This window comes from Bombina bombina, chromosome 1, assembly GCF_027579735.1.
Source record: "Bombina bombina isolate aBomBom1 chromosome 1, aBomBom1.pri, whole genome shotgun sequence".
NCBI lineage: Eukaryota > Metazoa > Chordata > Amphibia > Anura > Bombinatoridae > Bombina > Bombina bombina.
In genome coordinates this window covers 1,371,544,083-1,371,565,470 of record NC_069499.1, presented here as the reverse complement: position 1 = coordinate 1,371,565,470, position 21,388 = coordinate 1,371,544,083, and the positions used below count along the sequence as shown (strand labels likewise).

General features: G+C 39.8%; 1 protein-coding gene across 3 annotated transcripts in view; it reads left to right on the top strand.

Moving 5' to 3' along the window:
* The window catches only part of LOC128650371 (mothers against decapentaplegic homolog 4), a 218,923-nt gene that overhangs the window by 20,743 nt on the left and 176,792 nt on the right, over positions 1-21,388 (top strand). For 2 of the 3 annotated variants that reach the window (XM_053704283.1, XM_053704276.1), the window contains exon 2: positions 14,214-14,462. In XM_053704283.1, the coding sequence (XP_053560258.1) occupies positions 14,226-14,462 (237 nt within the window). In that variant the 5' untranslated portion in view covers positions 14,214-14,225. Of the gene's footprint in view, positions 1-13,791; positions 13,872-14,213; positions 14,463-21,388 lie in introns of those variants that run through there. The other variant, XM_053704290.1, reaches the window with a different exon arrangement.

The following is a 21,388-nucleotide window of genomic DNA, read 5'->3' as shown; positions in this document are numbered from 1 at the left end:
AGAATTCCTTCAGACCAGTTCTGGATTTAAAAATATTGAATCATTATGTAAGGATACCAACATTCAAAATGGTAACTATAAGGACTATTCTGCCTTTTGTTCAGCAAGGGCATTATATTTCCACAATAGATTTACAGGATGCATATCTGCATATTCCGATTCATCCAGATCACTATCAGTTTCTGAGATTCTCTTTCCTAGACAAGCATTACCAGTTTGTGGCTCTGCCGTTTGGCCTAGCAACAGCTCCAAGGATTTTTACAAAGGTTCTCGGTGCCCTTCTGTCTGTAATCAGAGAACAGGGTATTGTGGTATTTCCTTATTTGGACGATATCTTGGTACTTGCTCAGTCTTCACATTTAGCAGAATCTCATACGAATCGACTTGTATTGTTTCTTCGAGATCATGGTTGGAGGATCAATTTACCAAAAAGTTCATTGATTCCTCAGACAAGGGTAACCTTTTTAGGTTTCCAGATAGATTCAGTGTCCATGACTTTGTCTCTAACAGACAAGAGACGTCTGAAATTGGTTTCAGCTTGTCGAAACCTTCAGTCTCAATCATTCCCTTCGGTAGCCTTATGCATGGAAATTCTAGGTCTTATGACTGCTGCATCGGACGCGATCCCCTTTGCTCGTTTTCACATGCGACCTCTTCAGCTCTGTATGCTGAACCAGTGGTGCAGGGATTATACAAAGATATCTCAATTAATATCTTTAAAACCGATTGTACGACACTCTCTGACGTGGTGGACAGACCACCATCGTTTAGTTCAGGGGGCTTCTTTTGTTCTTCCAACCTGGACTGTGATTTCAACAGATGCAAGTCTGACAGGTTGGGGAGCTGTTTGGGGGTCTCTGACAGCACAAGGGGTTTGGGAATCTCAGGAGGTGAGATTACCAATCAACATTTTGGAACTCCGTGCAATTTTCAGAGCTCTTCAGTCATGGCCTCTTCTAAAGAGAGAGTCGTTCATTTGTTTTCAGACGGACAATGTCACAACCATGGCATATGTCAATCATCAAGAAGGGACTCACAGTCCTCTGGCTATGAAAGAAGTATCTCGAATACTGGTATGGGCGGAATCCAGCTCCTGTCTAATTTCTGCGGTTCATATCCCAGGTATAGACAATTGGGAAGCGGATTATCTCAGTCGCCAAACGTTACATCCGGGCGAATGGTCTCTTCACCCAGAGGCATTTCTTCAGATTTTTCAAATGTGGGGACTTCCAGAAATAGATCTGATGGCTTCTCATCTAAACAAGAAACTTCCCAGGTATCTGTCCAGATCCAGGGATCCTCAGGCGGAAGCAGTGGATGCATTGTCACTTCCTTGGAAGTATCATCCTGCCTATATCTTTCCGCCTCTAGTTCTTCTTCCAAGAGTGATTTCCAAGATTCTAAAGGAGTGCTCGTTTGTTCTGCTGGTGGCTCCAGCATGGCCTCACAGATTTTGGTATGCGGATCTTCTCCGGGTGGCCACTTGCCAACCGTGGAATCTTCCGTTAAGACCAGACCTTCTATCGCAAGGTCCTTTTTTCCATCAGGATCTCAAATCCTTAAATTTGAAGGTATGGAAATTGAACGCTTGATTCTCAGTCATAGAGGTTTCTCTGACTCTGTGATTAATACTATGTTACAGGCTTGTAAATCTGTATCTAGGAAGATATATTATCGAGTCTGGAAGATTTACATTTCTTGGTGTTTTTCTCATCATTTTTCTTGGCATTCTTTTAGAATTCCTAGAATTTTACAGTTTCTTCAGGATGGTTTGGATAAAGGTTTGTCTGCAAGTTCCTTGAAAGGACAAATCTCTGCTCTTTCTGTTCTTTTCCACAGAAAGATTGCTAGTCTTCCTGATATTCATTGTTTTGTACAAGCTTTGGTTCGTATAAAACCTGTTAAGTCAGTTTCTCCTCCTTGGAGTTTGAATTTGGTTCTGGGGGCTCTTCAAGCTCCTCCGTTTGAACCTATGCATTCGCTGGACATTAAATTACTTTCTTGGAAAGTTTTTTGTTTCTTTTGGCCATCTCTTCTGCTAGAAGAGTTTCTGAATTATCTGCTCTTTCTTGTGAGTCTCCTTTTCTGATTTTTCATCAGGATAAGGCGGTGTTGCGAACTTCTTTTAAATTTTTACCTAAGGTTGTGAATTCTAACAACATTAGTAGAGAAATTGTGGTTCCTTCATTGTGTCCTAATTCTAAGGAAAGATTGTTGCATTCTTTGGATGTAGTTAGAGCTTTGAAATATTATGTTGAAGCTACTAAAAATTTCCGAAAGACTTCTAGTCTATTTGTTATCTTTTCCGGTTCTAGGAAAGGTCAGAAGGCCTCTGCAATTTCTTTGGCGTCTTGGTTAAAGTCTTTGATTCATCATGCTTATGTCGAGTCGGACAAAACTCTGCCTCAAAGGATTACAGCTCATTCTACTAGGTCAGTTTCTACTTCCTGGGCGTTTAGGAATGAAGCTTCGGTTGATCAGATTTGCAAAGCAGCAACTTGGTCTTCTTTGCATACTTTTACTAAATTCTACCATTTTGATGTGTTTTCTTCTTCTGAAGCAGTTTTTGGTAGAAAAGTACTTCAGGCAGCTGTTTCAGTTTGATTCTTCTGCTTATAATTTCAGTTTTTTTCATTATAAGATTTAAACTTTGTTTTGGGTGTGGATTATTTTCAGCGGAATTGGCTGTCTTTATTTTATCCCTCCCTCTCTAGTGACTCTTGCGTGGAAGATCCACATCTTGGGTATTCATTATCCCATACGTCACTAGCTCATGGACTCTTGCTAATTACATGAAAGAAAACATAATTTATGTAAGAACTTACCTGATAAATTCATTTCTTTCATATTAGCAAGAGTCCATGAGGCCCATCCTTTTTTTGTGGTGGTTATGATTTTTTTGTATAAAGCACAATTATTCCAATTCCTTATTTTTTTATGCTTTCGCACTTTTTTCTTATCACCCCACTTCTTGGCTATGCTTTAAACTGATTTGTGGGTGTGGTGAGGGGTGTATTTATAGGCATTTTGAGGTTTGGGAAACTTTGCCCCTCCTGGTAGGAATGTATATCCCATACGTCACTAGCTCATGGACTCTTGCTAATATGAAAGAAATGAATTTATCAGGTAAGTTCTTACATAAATTGTTTTTTTTAATTTCATGATTCAGATAGAGCAAGCAATTTTAAGCAACTTTCTAATAATCCTATGATTAATTTTTCTTTGTTCTCTTGGTACCTTTATTTGAAAAAACAGGAATCTAAGCTTAGGAGCCAGCCCATTTTTGGTTCGGACCCCTTGGTAGTGCTTTCTGATTGGTGGTTACATTTAATCTATCTTAATCATGAAAGAACATTTTTGAATTTCATATCCATTTAATAAAATGTCAATATTGCTATATACATTCATTATTTATTTTGCTGTAAACACCCTTGACAGTTGTGCTGGTCTCACTGTTGCTAGAGAGGCTGGAGCACAGATGTTGTCCTGTATGCTGCAACATAGATAAACATGCTCACCATGGTTCTCAAGTGGTTTATTTTTGATTTGCAATACATTGTATCTTCTTATTATGTGACTGTTTAATTGTTTTTAAACAATTATTTGGTATGTATTTTTTCAGTTCTCTGCTTAAAGGCACTGAATACATTAACATGTATTATGCATACAAGATTACTAGTTAAACATATATTGAATGGACATCGTACAGTCCCCTTTAATGTGTTCCCAGTGAAGCTAAACTACCATCTTGGCCATCATTCCTGGACAGTTATGAGTTACATGTGCTGCAGGGAGTGCAGGGAGGAACATGCCCCTGGGCAGCACTTTTCATAGCTAGAACATATTACATTTTTACAAATAGCCTCTTTACCTTTATTTTGTCATTTTATGGTGAAAATATTTTATTCATAAATTTTTACAAATACATAAACAGTAAACAGTGGTCATAAGTTCCAACATTCTCAAGTCGCTCGGTACAAGTCACATACATTACAAAGAAAAACATACGGGTTCATATGTGTCTCCACTCTCCTAAGATGTTTTGTGGTTCCATTCTATATAAGTTTTGCTTGGCCTAGTCCATTCCTGCCCCCCCCCTCCTCCTCGAGGCTTCATAGTAATGTATGAAGGGTTCCCACTGCTGAAGAAATGTTTTTTTATCGTCTAGATATTCTGCTGTGGCGCTCGCCATATCAAAGTGATATATCATCTTTTGTTTGATCATATCAAAACTAGGGGGAGTTCCCTTCCAAAATTGGGCTATGCTCAGTCTGACAATAGTACAGATCCATCTTGCTAACTTATTATTATGCTTGGAGATTCCTGGAATCGGGAAGTGTAGGAGAGCCTGCTCCATTGTCAACGTTATTGTTTTTTGGAGAATCTCACTCACTAGGGAGGAGGCCTGATTCCAAACTTCCTTAACTAGTCTACAATCCCACCACATGTGGGCGTATGTCCCAGGTTCGCCGCACCCTCTATAGCAAAGTTTGGTGAGTGGGTCCCCCCCTCCTCCCGACCTAGTTGGGAATAAGTACCATCTGAAGGCTACCTTAACGAAATTTTCCTTAAGAGCCGCATTTTGTGAGAAAGATAACCCACTGGCTAATGTCTCCCTCCATGTCTCTATAGACCAGGTTTTCCCTGTGTCATTTTCCCATTTTAACATTATGGGTGGTTTGCTATCTTTTGGAGCGCTGTTAAATAGTGTATAAAGGGTAGAGATCCCACCTCTAACATTCTGATCAGAAAGGCAAAGCCTCTCTAGTGTGGTACTTATAGGAACCTTCTCCCCCCCCAGAATTTGTTGTGCTCTTGATTTTAATTGAAGGTAATGATACCAAATATTTCTATCTTCGCTATCTAAGGCTTGATACTGTTCGTAAGAAATTAACTTGCCGTCTTTGTATATGTCTGCTATTCTGTAAAGGCCTTTATTATGCCATTTCTGTTGTGTAATTTTATCGAGTGGGGTGTTTTTGGGAGTCAAGGGGGTGATAATTGATTTCCTATTGAGAAGGGGGAATTTGGAGTTCATAGTTTTCCAAATGTGTAGGGTATGCTGAATTGCAATAAATTCACATTTTTTATGAGTAATATCAGTGTTAGGGATCCATAAGAGATTGGATAATGGCGAGGTGTTCATAATGTTAGATTCAATTTTTATCCATTGCGAATTATCATGAGGTTTGAACCAATGTAAGGTCTGGGCCATACGGGCTGAGTAATAGTATGGGACAAGGTTTGGAAGACCCACCCCCCCCTCTCTTTTTGAAGTACACATGATATTTTTATTGATTCTTGCTCTTTTACCCTGCCATACAAACTTCGAGATATCCTTTTGGAGTTTATGTAGGTCTGATAGGGGAAGAGATATTGGCAGGGAGCGGAATAAGTATAGCAATTTGGGTAACAGGGACATCTTGATAGAGATAATTCGTCCGTATAGAGAGATCTTGAGTTTCGTCCATTTTATTAGTAAGGCTCTAATTTTTTTAAACATGGGAAGGTAGTTTAATTGATATAGGGAGTGTATACTATTAGATAGGTTAATTCCTAGATATTTAATGGACTTTTTTGGCCATTTGAATGCAAAATTAAGTTCCATAAGTTTTTTAGTGTGATTTGGCAACCCGATTCCTAGGGCTTCGCATTTCTCCTCGTTTATTTTATAACCCGACAGGAACCCAAACTGCTGTATTAGCTTGTATACCGGTGGGAGGGATAATAAGGGTTTAGTTAGCGTCAAGATCACATCATCGGCGAACAGGGATATCTTATGTTCTGTTTGGCCTACCTGAATTCCGGAAATGTCTCGATTTTCTCTAATTTTAATGGCCAACGGTTCTATGCTCAAAGCGAATAGCAGTGGGGATAGCGGGCATCCCTGTCTAGTTCCGTTGTTGATATGTATGGTTTTAGACTGATATCCTGCCAATTTTACAAAAGCTGTTGGGAATGAATATAGTGATTTGATGGCGTCATAAAATGACCCTGAAATACCCACCTTCTCCAGGACCGCAAACATAAAGTCCCAGTTAATTCTATCGAATGCCTTCTCTGCGTCCAAAGAGAGAAACAGAGAAGGCATTCTTCCCACCGTGGCTATATTGATCAGATCAATAATCTTCCTAGTGTTATCTGGGGCCTCTCTTTGTGAAATAAATCCTACTTGGTCTGGGTGAATTAGTTTAATAAGGAGTGGGTTTAGGCGGTTCGCTAAAATTTTAGTGAATAATTTAATATCCTGATTGATTAAGGAAATGGGTCGATAGTTGTGACAATGTTGTTTATTTTTCCCTGGTTTTGGGATTACTGTAATTCTGGCCGACAGCATTTCTCTAGGTACATCTTTACCCTGCATCATGGCATTAAATACTTTGACTAATTGAGGTATCAGAATGGAATGTAGTGTTTTATAAAAGATGGCAGGGTAGCCATCAGGTCCTGGGGCTTTAGATCGTTTAAGATTTTTAATATTCAATTTTATTTCCTCTTGGGTTATGGGGCTATTTAGTGATTCTAACTCCTCTTCTGTTATAGTTGGCATCGTACTCTCTCCAAGAAAGGCGGATAGGTCTGGGGCTTTGTCTCTACCTTTATTTGCTAATGATATATTATACAGTTTATCATAGTAGTCTGCGAAAGTGTTGGCAATGTCCTGGGGGTCATTGGTCATTTTGTTATTTGGAGATTGTACCTGGGGGACTGTTGTGATTTTCGTTATTTCTTTTAGTTTGTTAGCTAGCATTCGGTCCGGTTTATTGCCGTATATGTAGTACTGAGTGTCCACTATTTTTATAGATCTTGCTGCTTCCTTATTTAGAAGTGAGTCTAATTCTGCATTTTTGGTCTTGAGTAGGTTAGTTAAATTACGTGAAGGGTTAAGCCCTATTTGTGATCGAAGCCTGTTTGTCTCCGCTTTTAGGTTTATTAATTTAGTTTCTCTGAGTTTATTTTGTCTGCCTGATTCAGCCATAAGTAAACCTCGTGTATATGCCTTTAGTGCTCCCCATTCTAAGATAGGGTTCTGTGTGGAGTTGTTGTTGATATTAATAAATTCAATGATTTGTTGTTTAAGTTGCGTTAATTCCGGGCCTTCTCTAAGCAGGGATGCATTTAGAGTCCAGGATTTAGTCCTGTATGGGTTAATCAGTCCTGACAGAGTGATTTCCACTATGGAGTGGTCTGACCAGGAGCAATTTGTGATAGATGCTTTGGAGAGTAAGGGTACTAGAATTTGACTCACAAAAATATAATCTATTCTGGATTGAGATGAATGCATAGGGGAATAATATGTGTAATCTCTAGTACCGTGGTTTAAAGCTCGCCACCCGTCTATCAGATTATGATCTAATGAGAAGTCAAGCAGGATCCTACTTGATTTGATGAGTTTGTTAACAGGCTGCTTCACTTGTGAGGATCTGTCAATTCTGTCATTCATAGCGAGATTGAAGTCCCCACCCACTATAATTTTATACCTTTTCCACATCGTAAGGTGTTTGCTAAGTTTAGAAATAAAATTGGCTTGTAGCTCATTAGGGGCATACACATTAACTAACAGAATTGGGGTGTTTTGTATTGAACCTTGTATTATTAAGTATCTGCCTTCTCTGTCTCTTGTAACAGATTCCTCATGGAAATTTAGGGAAGAGTGTATTAGTATTGAGACCCCACATTTCTTTTTCGGGCCTATAGCATGATATTGTGTGGGGAACGCCTTATCCCAATATGTGGGTGTGTATGCTGACGTGAAGTGTGTTTCTTGTAGCATTATTATCTTGGCCTTTAGCGCCTTGTATTCTGAAATTGCCTTTTTCCGCTTGATATCGGAGTTTAAACCCCTAACATTATGTGATATTATTTTTATTGACATGATATATCTTTAGATAGAACAGCTATAGTAAGGTACCTTAGAGCCTCTGATGAATGGATCGCAGTCTCTCCTTTCTGGAGGGAGAGCTCCATGGACCAGGCCAAGCATGGCTCCTGTAGGAAAGTTATGATCAAGCCTACATAGTGAATGGAGGAAAGAATTAGCAAAACAGATAATATTGCAATAGACACTACATGAGAATAGACAACCAAATGAACTGTCACAGTGAATGTGTGGAGTGACCTGAAAATTAGTGACCAAGAGTGAAATAAAAATGAAATACAAAAAAATTCTAGAAATAATAACAATAAGTGTGTGATGTGGAACATAGTGTTTACATCACATTTACCTGATCAGAAAATTTAGCATGAACATGGATTAGGGGAAGAGGGTAAGGGATAGGGGGATTGGGAAGGTGGGGAGGGGAGGGGGAGATCCTGGGAATATTTATTACTCTTTTATATTCTACTAGCAAACATTTTGAATGTGAACCTAATTAAGAATTGTAGGCAATATGTTATCAGAAACTTAAATAGGATAATTAAGTCCATAGAGGCAGTAGGGGCTACCAATATTTCTTATGCTATCTATTAGTTGAAGAGGTAGCTTAGACGAATATGAATTTGAGGGTGATGTATTATCTAAACGGGGAGCTATGCCTTTCTGAAATGAACATTGCCCACGGACTTTAACATGTAAACATTGCAACCAAAAAGTAACTTTAAAACAAGAACACATCAAGATTGAACCTCAAACAAAAGAATGTCACTATACAAGCCTTGTCCATTCAGGTTGGGTCAATCCTCTCAACTTTTGAAAAAGTCTTGGAATAGATAGAGATTCCAGATTAGCCTTATTCTCAAGGTGGGGGATCTACTGTGTCATCAGTTTCTTCTCCTTCAGTATCCTTGCTGGGGTTTGCCCTTTGTTTCATTGCTTTTCCTTTTCTCCCGAACGGGATCCATTCTTTCTGGAAAGTTTTCCTAGTGGATGAAGAGCTTGCAGGTGTAACATGAGTGTCCATTTGTATTTGTAGACGATCTAGTATGGCCTTTCCTTCTTCCAGAGTAGTACAGGTGTAATTTCCGTTCTGATATGTAAAGGCCAGTTTGAAGGGGAAGTTCCATCTGTATTTTATATGCTCCTTTGTGAGAGCTGTGGTAATGGGTTTCAAGTCCCTTCTTTTCCGAAGTGTTATTGGAGCGAGATCTGAGTATATTTGCAAATTATGGCCTTCATATTCTATGCATTTTTGGTCTCTAGCTGCTTTCAGTATTTTTTCTTTAACATGGTAGTAGTGTAGTTTTAGAATAATGTCTCTAGCAGAATTTGGTTGTGGTCTTGTGAGAGCCCTATGGACTCTGTCCATCAATAACATATTTGGTTCAATATCTGGGATTAGTTGTGTGAATAGATCAGTAACGGTTTCTTCTAGATTTTTAAAAGTCTCTGGGAGATTTCGAATTCTCAAGTTAGATCTGCGAGATCTGTTTTCCAGATCTTCAATCTGTTCTTCAAGTCTGCAGATGTATGAAGAGTTGTCTTGTATGGAGTTTCTGAGTATAGGGATTTCCTCTGTTACATTGTCTAGTTTTTCTTCTAGTTCCGCTGTTCTCCCACCTATTTCTCTAATATCTTGCCTTATCTCAAAAAGGGCCATTTTGAATTCTTCCTGGAATATTGATTTAATTTGGGCTAGGAGCTCTTTATTGGTCTCCTCTGTTCTTGAGCCTCCAGGAGTCTCGGGGGTCTGTGTCATTGAGTTAGTTGCCTCAGGAGAGTTACTTTTATCCGGTCCTTTTTGTTTTGATTGGGACCTTGAAAGGCATTCTTTCACTGTTTGTGACTTATTCTTCATGTTAAGAGTGATGATAGGTAGGCAGCCCTATATGAAATCTTAAGTTTGAGAAAGGCCCTGGCTTGCGTTGTTCCTTGTGCTTTGTTATTCTCAGGATCTTTAGGTAGTATTTAGGGGTGGTTGTTCATGCTTGTGAGAGTCCAACACTTATTTAGTGCATATAGGTTATTTGTCAGGAAATGTGATTATTGGAGCTCTTTTCAATTTCACATAATGTGTTTAGGGTGGTGAAGTGGTGTATTTGAAAAGTCTCTCTTGTCAGGTGACTTGCAGGCTCCTGCTAATTCTCAACTGGTATTCCCAGGCTGTGGCTATAAAGCTCCACAGCCTAGGCCGAGAAATTGGTATAATGGAGTCTTGTAAGGAGACTGTTCTTAGATAAGCTTGCCGGTGCTCACATTAGAGCATAGAGAGGGATGTTAATAGAGGTTTTATGTATCCCTGCTGCAGTGTCTTTTAAATGGCCTCTTTTCCCGCCAACTAATTCTCAGTCCCCATCAACCTCTTTTATTTATTGCGGTATGTATATTTATTTTGAGGAGCTATAGATGTGGGGTATAGGTATTAACAGTGTGTGTTATCACTGCTGTTGCGGTTGCAGGTCAGTGGTGTTCAGTGCTGAGGTGTCTGAGTTTAAAAGGGTTTCAGTTTTATGGTACTGCAGGGGAGGCCTACCGGGAGTGAGATGTGTAGGCCTCAGAGCTCCCCATGACGAACCATGCACTGCCTGTTTTTGTTGTTTTTTTTTTCTTCCTTTTTTCTTTCCCCCAAAGTGGCCTCAGGAGAAGTGGAGGGAGATCGATAGGGGTAGGTGTCAATCTAGGGTATTCCCCAGGTTGCGCGTATTTAAGTTGGGATTGACTCACCTACCCCTACGTTTTGCTGGTTCAGATCAGGCCCGAAGTCCTCCACTCCAGCCGGGCCCACTCCTTCAAGATTCTCCGTTCTCCGGCAGCCTGTGGATGCGGCAGGAGCCTCCCCCCTGGGACCGGAGGCTGTTGATTGACAGTGTAGCTTCGTTTGCGGGCCCCCCTGTGCACACCAGCAGAGGCCGCGGCGTGTCGGGAGGGAGAGGCCCCAAGCAAGATGGCGGCTTCCCGCGCCTAAAGTTGTCCAGGCGCGCGGGGGACTCGGTACCACAGGACCGCAGGTGAAAGTTCGTGGAGCTTGGACCGTGGAATGACTGCTCCCGGGATGGTGATCAGTGGGGCTATATAAGCAGTCCCAGGTGGAGGTAAGGCCCAGCCCGGGCAGCGTGAATGGTGCTGCTGTTAGGTCTCAGGTCGCAAGTGCAGCGGTCAGACTGACCTCCTAGCCGGCAATGAAGCAGCAATCTTTTGCTCCGGAGCGGATCCCCGACCCTCCGGAGCTAGTAAGGGACACTTCAGCCGGGATGAGCAGGTACTGGGCCGGTAAATGCGCCCGCGATTCAAAAGTTCTTATGGGTGTCCCTTATTTTATGCACGGATAAGGAGTCTGCAGTTGTGGTCTTATATAAATAAAAATTGCCCCCAAATATAAGTAATATTATGGCTTTTAATTAACTTTTATGGGTCTAGAGTCAGGAGCTCTCCTTTGGCACGTCTGCTCCTGTTGGCTGTCGACTCCGCCCCCCCTATTTTGTCATTTTAAATAACAATTTTCGTCTTTTGAAACCACCGCCCATAAATACTGAAAATCAACCTACCCAGTGCCCAGTCAGGTTGAAGAGTAAAAATTCCAGTACCTAAGTATTTGCCTTTATGTATATAGAGGGATAAGATAATGGTGCTCTTCCTGCGGGCTTAGACCTTGAGTATGCTCTCTGGTAAAACAATGGGTTTGTGGTTTCAAAACATCTTTTTCAAATATGAGAATAAATCTAAAGGAGCAATTTCACATACATTTAAAGGACAACTAAATACTGTAGATTTAAATAATTGATAAATATACAATAAAAAGACAAAGGAATAGCACTTACTTTAAATCTGAAATTTGCCAGAAAATATTCTAAAGCTTGTTTCAAAGTTAATCTAATTTTTTCCCCACCTGTATCATGTGACAGCCATCAGACAGTTACACAATGCAGATAAATATATACTGTGCACTTTTGCACGTGCTTTTAAGGACCAGTAAAATACAGTAGTTTTGCATAATCAACAAATGCAAAATAAAAAGACAATGCAATAGCACGTAGGGTCGATTTTATCCAGCTGCGGCAGACAGGGGCGCACAAATGCGCCCCTGTCCGCCGCAGCTCGCCTTTGGCAGACTGAATTCCGCTGCCGGAATTCAGCATTGCACAAGAAAGCAATTGTGTGCTCTTGTGAAAATTTTGTGGCAAAAGGTTAGGGAAGCAGTGGTCGGATGATCGCTGCTTGTTGAATACGGACTGCAGGTTCCCTTGTGAGAACCTGCAGTCGTAGGGGGTCAAAGGCTGGCAAAAGCCTTTGATAAATCGACCCCTTAGTCTGAAATTCAAATTAGTAATTGATTTTTTTCTGATAATTTCAAAGTTATATGTATTTCCACTTCCCCTGTATCATGTGACAGCCATCAGCCAATCACCAATGCACATATGTATATTCTGTGAATTCTTGCACATGCTCAGTAGGAGCTGGTGACTCAAAATGTGTAAATATGAAAAGACTGTGCACATTTTGTTAATGGAAGTAAATTGGAAAGTTGTTTAAAATTGCATGCTCTGTCTGAATCGTGACATTTTAATTTTGCCTTGTGTGTCCCTTTTTAATATGCTACAGCTGGTATATGAAGTCATTGGTACAAGTCATTAAAACCCATTTTACAGTACAGTTTACAGCTGGATCTGCCTGATAGCTCATTGGTTAATAAGTATATATCCCGTTACTTAAAAGGAGGACAGTGACCTTCTTGCAAAGAAATTAAATACTATCATTACCTTAAAGGGACATGAAACCCAAACATTTTCTTTCATGATTCAGATAGAGAATACAATTTTAAACAACTTTCCAGTTTACTTTTATAATTTAATTTGCTTTCTTCTCTTGTTATCCTTTGCTGAAAGGTTTATCTATGAAAGTTCAGGAGCAGCAAAGAACCTAGGTTCTAGCTGCTGATTGGAGGCTGGATATATATACCGATTGACATTGGCTTACCCATGTGTTCAGTCAGCAACCAGTAATGTATTGCTGCTCATTCAACAAAGCATACAAAGAGAACAAAGAGAAATTGATAATAGGAGTAAATTAGAAAGTTGCTTAAAATTGTATGCTCTTTCTGAATCATGAAAGAAAAAAAGAGATATGAAACTCAAAAAAATATTGTGTGCTTTAGACAGCTTACCATTTTAAAAAACAAGTTTCCAATTTTACTTCTATTATCAAATTTGCTTTGTTCCCATGACATTCTGTGTTGAAGAGATACCTAGGTAGACACCTGGAGCACTACATGTCAGGTAACAGGAGTAATTTGTGGAGCACTTTTTCACAAAAAGGGTGACTGATTCATGGAATAAACTTCCATTAGAGGTGGTAAAGACAAACTCTAGCACTACAATATTTTGCAGTTACACGACCAAATCATAACACTGTGGGGGACTGGGATAAGCATAAAGCTGTAATATGAACAAATTATTCTTGCACTATATAGGAAATCTGCTCAGACTTGGGCATATGGTTCTTATCTGCTGTTAAATTCAATCTATGCACTGTGTTCATCACCTGTTAATGTAAATTCAAATTTGAGGACCAGTGACACTACTGTTCTGGTTCTAAGTGTATGTCACTCCTAAATGGATCACTGCTGTGCGCCTGTGGGCATGTTTATCTGTGTGTTTAACTCATTGGAATAACGGAATGATTTTGGATGCGGCCTGCTCCATTCACTGCTGTATGTGAAGATTGCCCTTATTCTAGTGTTATGTGCCCTGTGTAGCCCCATTTTCCACAGTGTGTAGCATGATTGTGTAAAGCTTCCTCTGCATCTATATATAACTGTCTGGCCTTGTACCTAGTTCCTTATTCATTTCTATAATAGAGCTGTCTGGTGCTATATTTCCCTCCCTCCTCTCTGTGTACCACTGTCTGTAGTCTTCCCTTTAAAAAGCTGTCTGGGCCTGTCTCATGTACCCTCCAGTAAGCAGCTTGCTGCTTCTGTGCCGGATCCTGGATATTTCTGGTATGTGAGCTGCTTGTGTTTTTTTTTTTTTTTTTTACAGCAAATGAGATGAAAGCTGTGAGTCAGTTCTGAATCAGTCTCCCCCCTCTTGGTCACTGCATCTCCTCCTTCACATCTCTGGGTGGGGGTGCCTTATGGTTCCGAACTGCTTCTCAAGGCTGGTCTGCTTATGTGGATATGTGTTTGTTACATAGCTTGCTTTCTATCTAGTGGGCATGTGCTAACCCTGCAAATACACACCCCCTTACAAGTGCTTTGTTTTGTTGACATTTTTATAGTGCCATTTAAAGATGGCCACCTGTGTGCTTTATATTGGTGTTCTTAACTATTACCTTGTTGCAGGTGATCCCCACCATGTCCCTGACTCCCCCCAACAGCAATGATGCCTGTCTGAGCATTGTGCACAGTCTGATGTGCCACCGGCAAGGGGGTGAGAACGAGGGCTTTGCTAAGAGGGCCATTGAGAGTCTTGTCAAGAAGTTGAAGGAAAAAAAAGATGAGCTTGATTCCCTCATCACAGCCATTACCACAAATGGTGTTCACCCCAGCAAGTGTGTAACCATCCAGCGGACTTTAGATGGAAGGCTGCAGGTAAGGTTGTTTTTTATTTTATTTGTTTCTCTTTTTACAGAAACATAATTCCTTCTTTAACGGGTTATTAAACTGTACAATAAGACAGACCTCAGTACCTTGATATTGCTGTCTATATAGATCCTGCCCAGCAAGTCCAGCTGATTTGTTTTCTTTTAATTACTGCGGCAGGTAACCAAGCATTCTTAGGTACTGAAGTTATTATTACACCCAGCAGGCGTGCGCAGAAGGATAGGTAGGGCATGTCACGTATGATGGCACTGACAGTATGTGCACTAGCTTACTACAGTATGCATACTTAGGTACTGAAGTTATTATTACACCCAGCAGGCGTGCGCAGAAGGATAGGTAGGGCATGTCACGTATGATGGCACTGACAGTATGTGCACTAGCTTACTACAGTATGCATACTTAGGTACTGAAGTATGCAAGTTATTATTACACCCAGCAGGCGTGCGCAGAAGGATAGGTAGGGCATGTCACGTATGATGGCACTGACAGTATGTGCACTAGCTTACTACAGTATGCATACTTAGGTACTGAAGTATGCAAGTTATTATTACACCCAGCAGGCGTGCGCAGAAGGATAGGTAGGGCATGTCACGTATGATGGCACTGACAGTATGTGCACTAGCTTACTACAGTATGCATACTTAGGTACTGAAGTTATTATTACACCCAGCAGGCGTGCGCAGAAGGATAGGTAGGGCATGTCACGTATGATGGCACTGACAGTATGTGCACTAGCTTACTACAGTATGCATACTTAGGTACTGAAGTATGCAAGTTATTATTACACCCAGCAGGCGTGCGCAGAAGGATAGGTAGGGCATGTCACGTATGATGGCACTGACAGTATGTGCACTAGCTTACTACAGTATGCATACTTAGGTACTGAAGTTATTATTACACCCAGCAGGCGTGCGCAGAAGGATAGGTAGGGCATGTCACGTATGATGGCACTGACAGTATGTGCACTAGCTTACTACAGTATGCATACTTAGGCTCCTGTCCTTTAAAGTACTAATTTAGTTGTCATATTTTATAAATTAATAAATAAAAAGTGTGATTTTCTGTGTAGGATATTAAGGATTTTTGCAGTTATCAGTGCTTCTTCTAATGATCTTTGTAGTCATTTTTCTTTTGTATTTTCTAAAAAGGAATTGCATTTTATAATGTATTCTTATATTCTTGTACTGAATAAACAATATTTTTTTGCTAGGCTTGTAAGGGTGTGTGAAAAAGCAGTGATTGTTCCCTTTATCTGTCCGTGAGCATTAGTAGCAAGTAGCTACCTTACAGTTCTGTTTTCATTTCAGTCTAAATGTAAACACCTTTTTACTTTTTTTATAAATGCTTCTTTTTAACTTTGGAATAGTTTTACCTGCTATTCCTCATCTCGAGTAGCTTTCTATTTTCTCATGTTTATAAACATTATCTTCAATTTGTTTACATAGCACTTTTCTTCAGTTTCCTAGGGGGTTAGCATCTCTCTTGCACTCTCTGGTTTAGCAGACAAGCCCTCTATTATAGAAACAGTAAATTTAATTTAAAGGTACAGTAAATGCATATATATATATATATATATATATATATATATATATATATATATATATATATATATATGTGTGTGTGTAATGAAACTACTTTGCAATATAGCATATTTATTTATTTTGCCCCCTTTTCATGTAATTCTGCCCTGAACATTTTTAGTTTCTAATTTTCAGAACTTGACATGTACCCTGCTGACTTCTCAAGGCTAACTCTGCCACATATGTTTTCAATTGTCAAAAGCACCACATTTTATTCTAGCATTATGTCAGTTGCTAGCCTTATGTGTAGACTAAAGCACATATTGGCTCCTTCAAAAAGGCAAATGGCGGGTGGAGTTCTGGCTATTAATAAAAACAACAAAAAAACAAATGTTAATTTGTTCTAAAAAAACATTTAGGGCCTGATGATATAAAGTTCTCCGTTCAGGTGAGATGATCTAAGTAGTCTCTTCAGTACGGAGAGGTCCCTCAACAAAGATTAGAAATTCAGATTTTACCTTGAGAGATGTTTATCTCACTATACAGTTGTTCATGTGAAGGAGAGACTCCTACTTTGCTAAATAAAGCATAATTTTTTTTTCAGAAGATGCTGTGTGGTTTACCTCCATGCAGGCGAGTTTTTGATCATGAAGCCCTTGATTGATGTGTTGTTCTGTAGCAAGTCAGCAGAAATCTCGTGTAATTACAAGATGTTTACTAGACATGTGCATTTGTGAACTTCAGGAGTAAATGAATTGAAGATGGCGGACGCAAGGCACTTTTAGCAATTTTTTGGAGCTGGATTTCTTCTTGTGAAAGTGCACAGATCTCCATGTGTTGCACTTTCACAAGAATAAATTTGGCTTTGAAAATTGCCAAATATGGCTAGCGGCCGCCATCTTCGGCATTCGTTTACTCCTGAAGTTCCCTAATGCACATGTCTAGTGTTTATTATACCTTTAGGGCATGGCTTGACAAACCCAGGAGCTATTAGATCCTATAATTGTACTCCTGGCTCCTAACTTTTTGGGTTATTCAGTAGATCTATATACAGATACCAATGTCTGGCTCCTAAAACTGTCTGATTAAATATTCTTACTGGCTCCTAATTTTTAAACAGATTTGTCAACCCCTGCTTTAAGGTAATTTTGAAGAGAGAGAGAGAAAATGTCGAGCCCTACTGTAAGGTCTAGTAATATCTCTATGCTAATATCAATTGTATCTGTCCCTTATCCTGATGTCTCTCGCTCCCTAAGTTGTTGGTTCCAAGCTGCATATTTACTATTACCTCCTACTGCACCCAAGGTTTTCCCACACTGGTCCTAATCTGTACAACACTCTATGTCAGTCATCCACTTTCCACAGCTTCAAGGTCTCTGAAATCTCCTCAAAAAAATGTTATAAATTACCATAAACCTTACACCATCACACACCAACAAAATATCCCAGCTGAGCCATTGTAGTTGATAAATGACATGCTCTAAATTTTTTTAGAAGTGCAGACACAATAGTCTTAAAATTAAACACACTGTGTTTAATCTCCACAAATGGTTTAAACACATAGTTAAAGTACTACTCTGGCCCTGCAGAGAACTGTGGGTCCTAAACTCAAACTGCAAAACTAGTTTCACAGCATGGTCGTGCAACTAACGCTGCAGATGCGGTAAGTTCCAGCTTCCGCTTTGGACCAGCACTTCTATGTGGCTCCTGAGCGGTACTTTGCAGGAGTTAAACACACAGTATGTGTCATTTTAAGACTAGTGACTAACACATTAAACCATAATGGTCCTTCAACAGTGACTGGTACACATTAACAATTACAGTTTCTACAAGATGTCCCTATAATTTGTCTCATAAACCTCTACACTGTAATCCCTTTTGGATTAGGGTCGCTGAATTAATGCATCTCCTCATTCAGCACAATTACATTAACCCCTTTACTACCGTGAATTTCAGAGAAAATCTTGCCCAAAGTATTGTAGAATTTTTAGCATTTTTGCTATCACTCCGTTAAAAGCAACACAGCTTTTTGTTTTTTTGATTTACTTATGAAAACTATATATACTTTTAAAGTATACAACACAAGGTATTGATCTATGCCCATTTAGGTATATGTGATGCCACTATTTGACCACCAAATACGATCATGTAAAAAAAAAAGGATCATTTTCTGTAGTGTAGGACACTATCCTTCCCCTCCCCTGTCTAACACATTTGCCAGAGTGTAGGGAACCCAGCACCCTCCTCCCTTGTCTAGTTTTTGGAAAGGTTTGTGTATCTCTCTGTAAGAACTAGATGCACCTGTCACTTCTTTTTGTTTTTTTCAATTCAACATGTGGCATCTATCCCTTCCTTTCTGCATCATCTTATTATCCCTATAGCCTTTATTTTTTATTAGCTTCCTATATCTCTTTGCTGCATAGATTATCTTTTAGCACCTTGGTACCAAAGTTTCTAGGAATGTGTATGTTTGTCCCTAAAGTACCATTAAATACAGTACAATTGCATAACCAACAAAGGCATATTAAAATTACTATTCAATAGCACTTAGACAGAATTTCAAACGAATAGTAGATTTTTTTTTTTTTTTCCCCTTCAATTTTAAGTTAGCTCCATTTTCCTTCCCCTGCACATGTAGCAGCCATCAGCCAGTTGTAAAATGCATGTACCTATAAGGGCTCGATTTATCAAGCTGAGACGGACAGGGGCGAACAAATGTGCCCTTGTCCGCCGTAGCTCGCCGTTGGCAGACTGAATTCCCCTAGCACAATATATAATTACACGCAAGCAAGAGCTGTCAATCTCCCCAGTCGGATGAAACCGGGGAGATTTAAATTCTCCAAACAAGATCCATGGCGTGTGGCAGCATCAGACCTGGAACCGTAACGGGGAAATCAGGGTAAAGGTCATCCAATCAAAGGCAGACAAAGCGGAGTGCTGTAGCTGCGGTTGATCACAACACCGCTGTTAATGCCACAAATACAGAAAAATGCAGGCACTACTCAATGATATAAATAAAAGCAATCCAGGGGTCGGAGTTTGGCCCCAGCTAAGATGGCTGCATAAATCCAGAACTCCGGAGCATCAGGCACTTTAAAAGTATATCATCCTAACCTGCAGTGACCCAAAGAGTACTAATCTCAGTGGCAACAGCTGATCGTACTTCCAGTAGCAAGATACTAACATTGCCAGTTCATCCACCCACGTGGAGTACAGAGGAACGGAACAGGAGACTGCTTGGCATCACAAACACACTCGGTAAGAATACTGCAACTAGGGAACAAGCCCTGCAGCACTGTACTACTTACCTATATCACTCCGGACAAGGTATCCTATCAGTTGTGAGAGAGGGGAATGTACAAACTTTAATAAGAAGAAATATAACAATAATTACATATAAGATCTAAAACCGGACATCCTTATATAAAATAATTACATCCCCTAGGCATTATACTGCAGGTGGACGTTTAAACTGGGACATTATGGCTGCTAAGAAAAATACCAAGCCAAATAAGCAACTGAAAATCAAAGGAAGAGAACACACAGTGAGCTCTTTTTTTCCCTCTTCAGACCATAAGAGGCACTCCCCATCAAAGAGTACCAGAGAACACTCCTCACCTAGCTCCATTATTAAGGATAACTCCCAGGATCAAGAGGGATCTACACATGTACCCCTATCATTACTATCCTCCCTGGCGTCCAAACAAGACACAGCTGATATTGTGAGGACATGTATGAGAGAAGAAATGGCAGAAATTAAGCAAGACATCCATACCCTAGGCTTTAGAGTTGAAGCCATGGAGGATCAGTCAGATATAGTAAAGGAGGAGATCACAAATATACAAGACCAAGTAGCTGTACAGTCATCTGTTATTGAGGATCTCAATGACAAACTTGAGGACCTTGAGAATAGGGGTCGGCGGAAGAATCTTCGCATTAGAGGAATCCCCGAAACAGTACTCCCTAAAGATTTCTACACTTATTTTGCTTTTCAGTTTGCCCATCTGAAAGGATCACAACAAGCAGTAGATATACCGTGGGACAGGGCTCATAGAGCATTACGGCCGAAACCACCTGACACGGCACCGCCCAGAGATGTCATAATGAAAGTTAAAAGTTTTCTGGACAAGGAATAAATTCTGTCACTGTCTAGGAAACCCCAACCAGTAAGGTTCAGGGGGACAGTGTTACAATTTTATAGTGATTTGGCCCCAAGGACTCTACAAAGACGCCGTGAATTGGCACCTTTGACAAAGTTGCTACGAGACAAAACAGATGTCCCAGAAATTTGTAGAAACCTCCCTGGAGTTGGAACCTGAACTGACCCTTACATGATTCAAGGGTATGACCAGGACTTTATACTGGAAAAGGGTAACTAACCAAAGACTTTATTTGTTACATTTTTTGATTTCGCATGTTCTTTCACGAGTGATTTCAAAGTTTATTTCTGACATGCTGTTTTCTTTTTTTATCTTAGTATGAATGCATATTTACAAGCCTAGTGGCATCAGTCAAAATTTTGGCTTAATATGGAGTATATTGATATTTACTATATAAATATATAAAACAAAAAAAAAGGGGTAGCCTAACCTCCAAAGCATATAGTCACGTAGTGGGTCTACTGCAATCTACATTTATTTTAAACCTGACCCCCTCTTGAATACGGATCTGTGATTAAACATGATCCCAATGCCCATCTCCAGATACAGGAGAGGCATTAATTCATTATTTTTGTTTATTATATATTTGTTGCGTTCCTGTTTGCTTTTTTGTGTTAATTTCCTAAAAGGTTTGCATTATCTACCAGTTAGATTTCAAGTTAGAAAAATTATTTGGTATAAAGATGGATATTGTACATGGTATAATTCATTGAAATGTTTTAGATTGTTAGCCAATGGACGCCCCAAATAGAATACTTAAAACCTTTAATGTTTTGTGTGATAAATTTAATTCACCAGTCAAAAGATCTGTGGCAATGTCAGATTTTCATAAAAGAAAGGAGACATTTTATTCCTGCAGGAGACTCACTTTAAGCGCTCCCATGAGCCAAGATATATGAGCTCCCATTATAATCGTCATTTCCACAGCTCTGGTACTTCAAAGAGCTGCGGAGTAAGCATTCTCTTACACAAAGCTATTCCCTTCCAACACATTCACACCCATACTGACACTGAAGGCCGCTTTTTGGGTTTTTTTGGACTGTTATACGGTAGGCCGGTGACCTTAATTAATGTATATGCGCCCAATACCCAACAACTCCCCTTTTACAAGAAAACATTTAGACGCATACTGGATATTGCTTAAGTGCTCATTTTTATAGGAGGGAACCTTAACATCCCCATACATCCGGAGGTAGACAGCTCCAATCCAAATCCTAGCACATCCAAACGCACA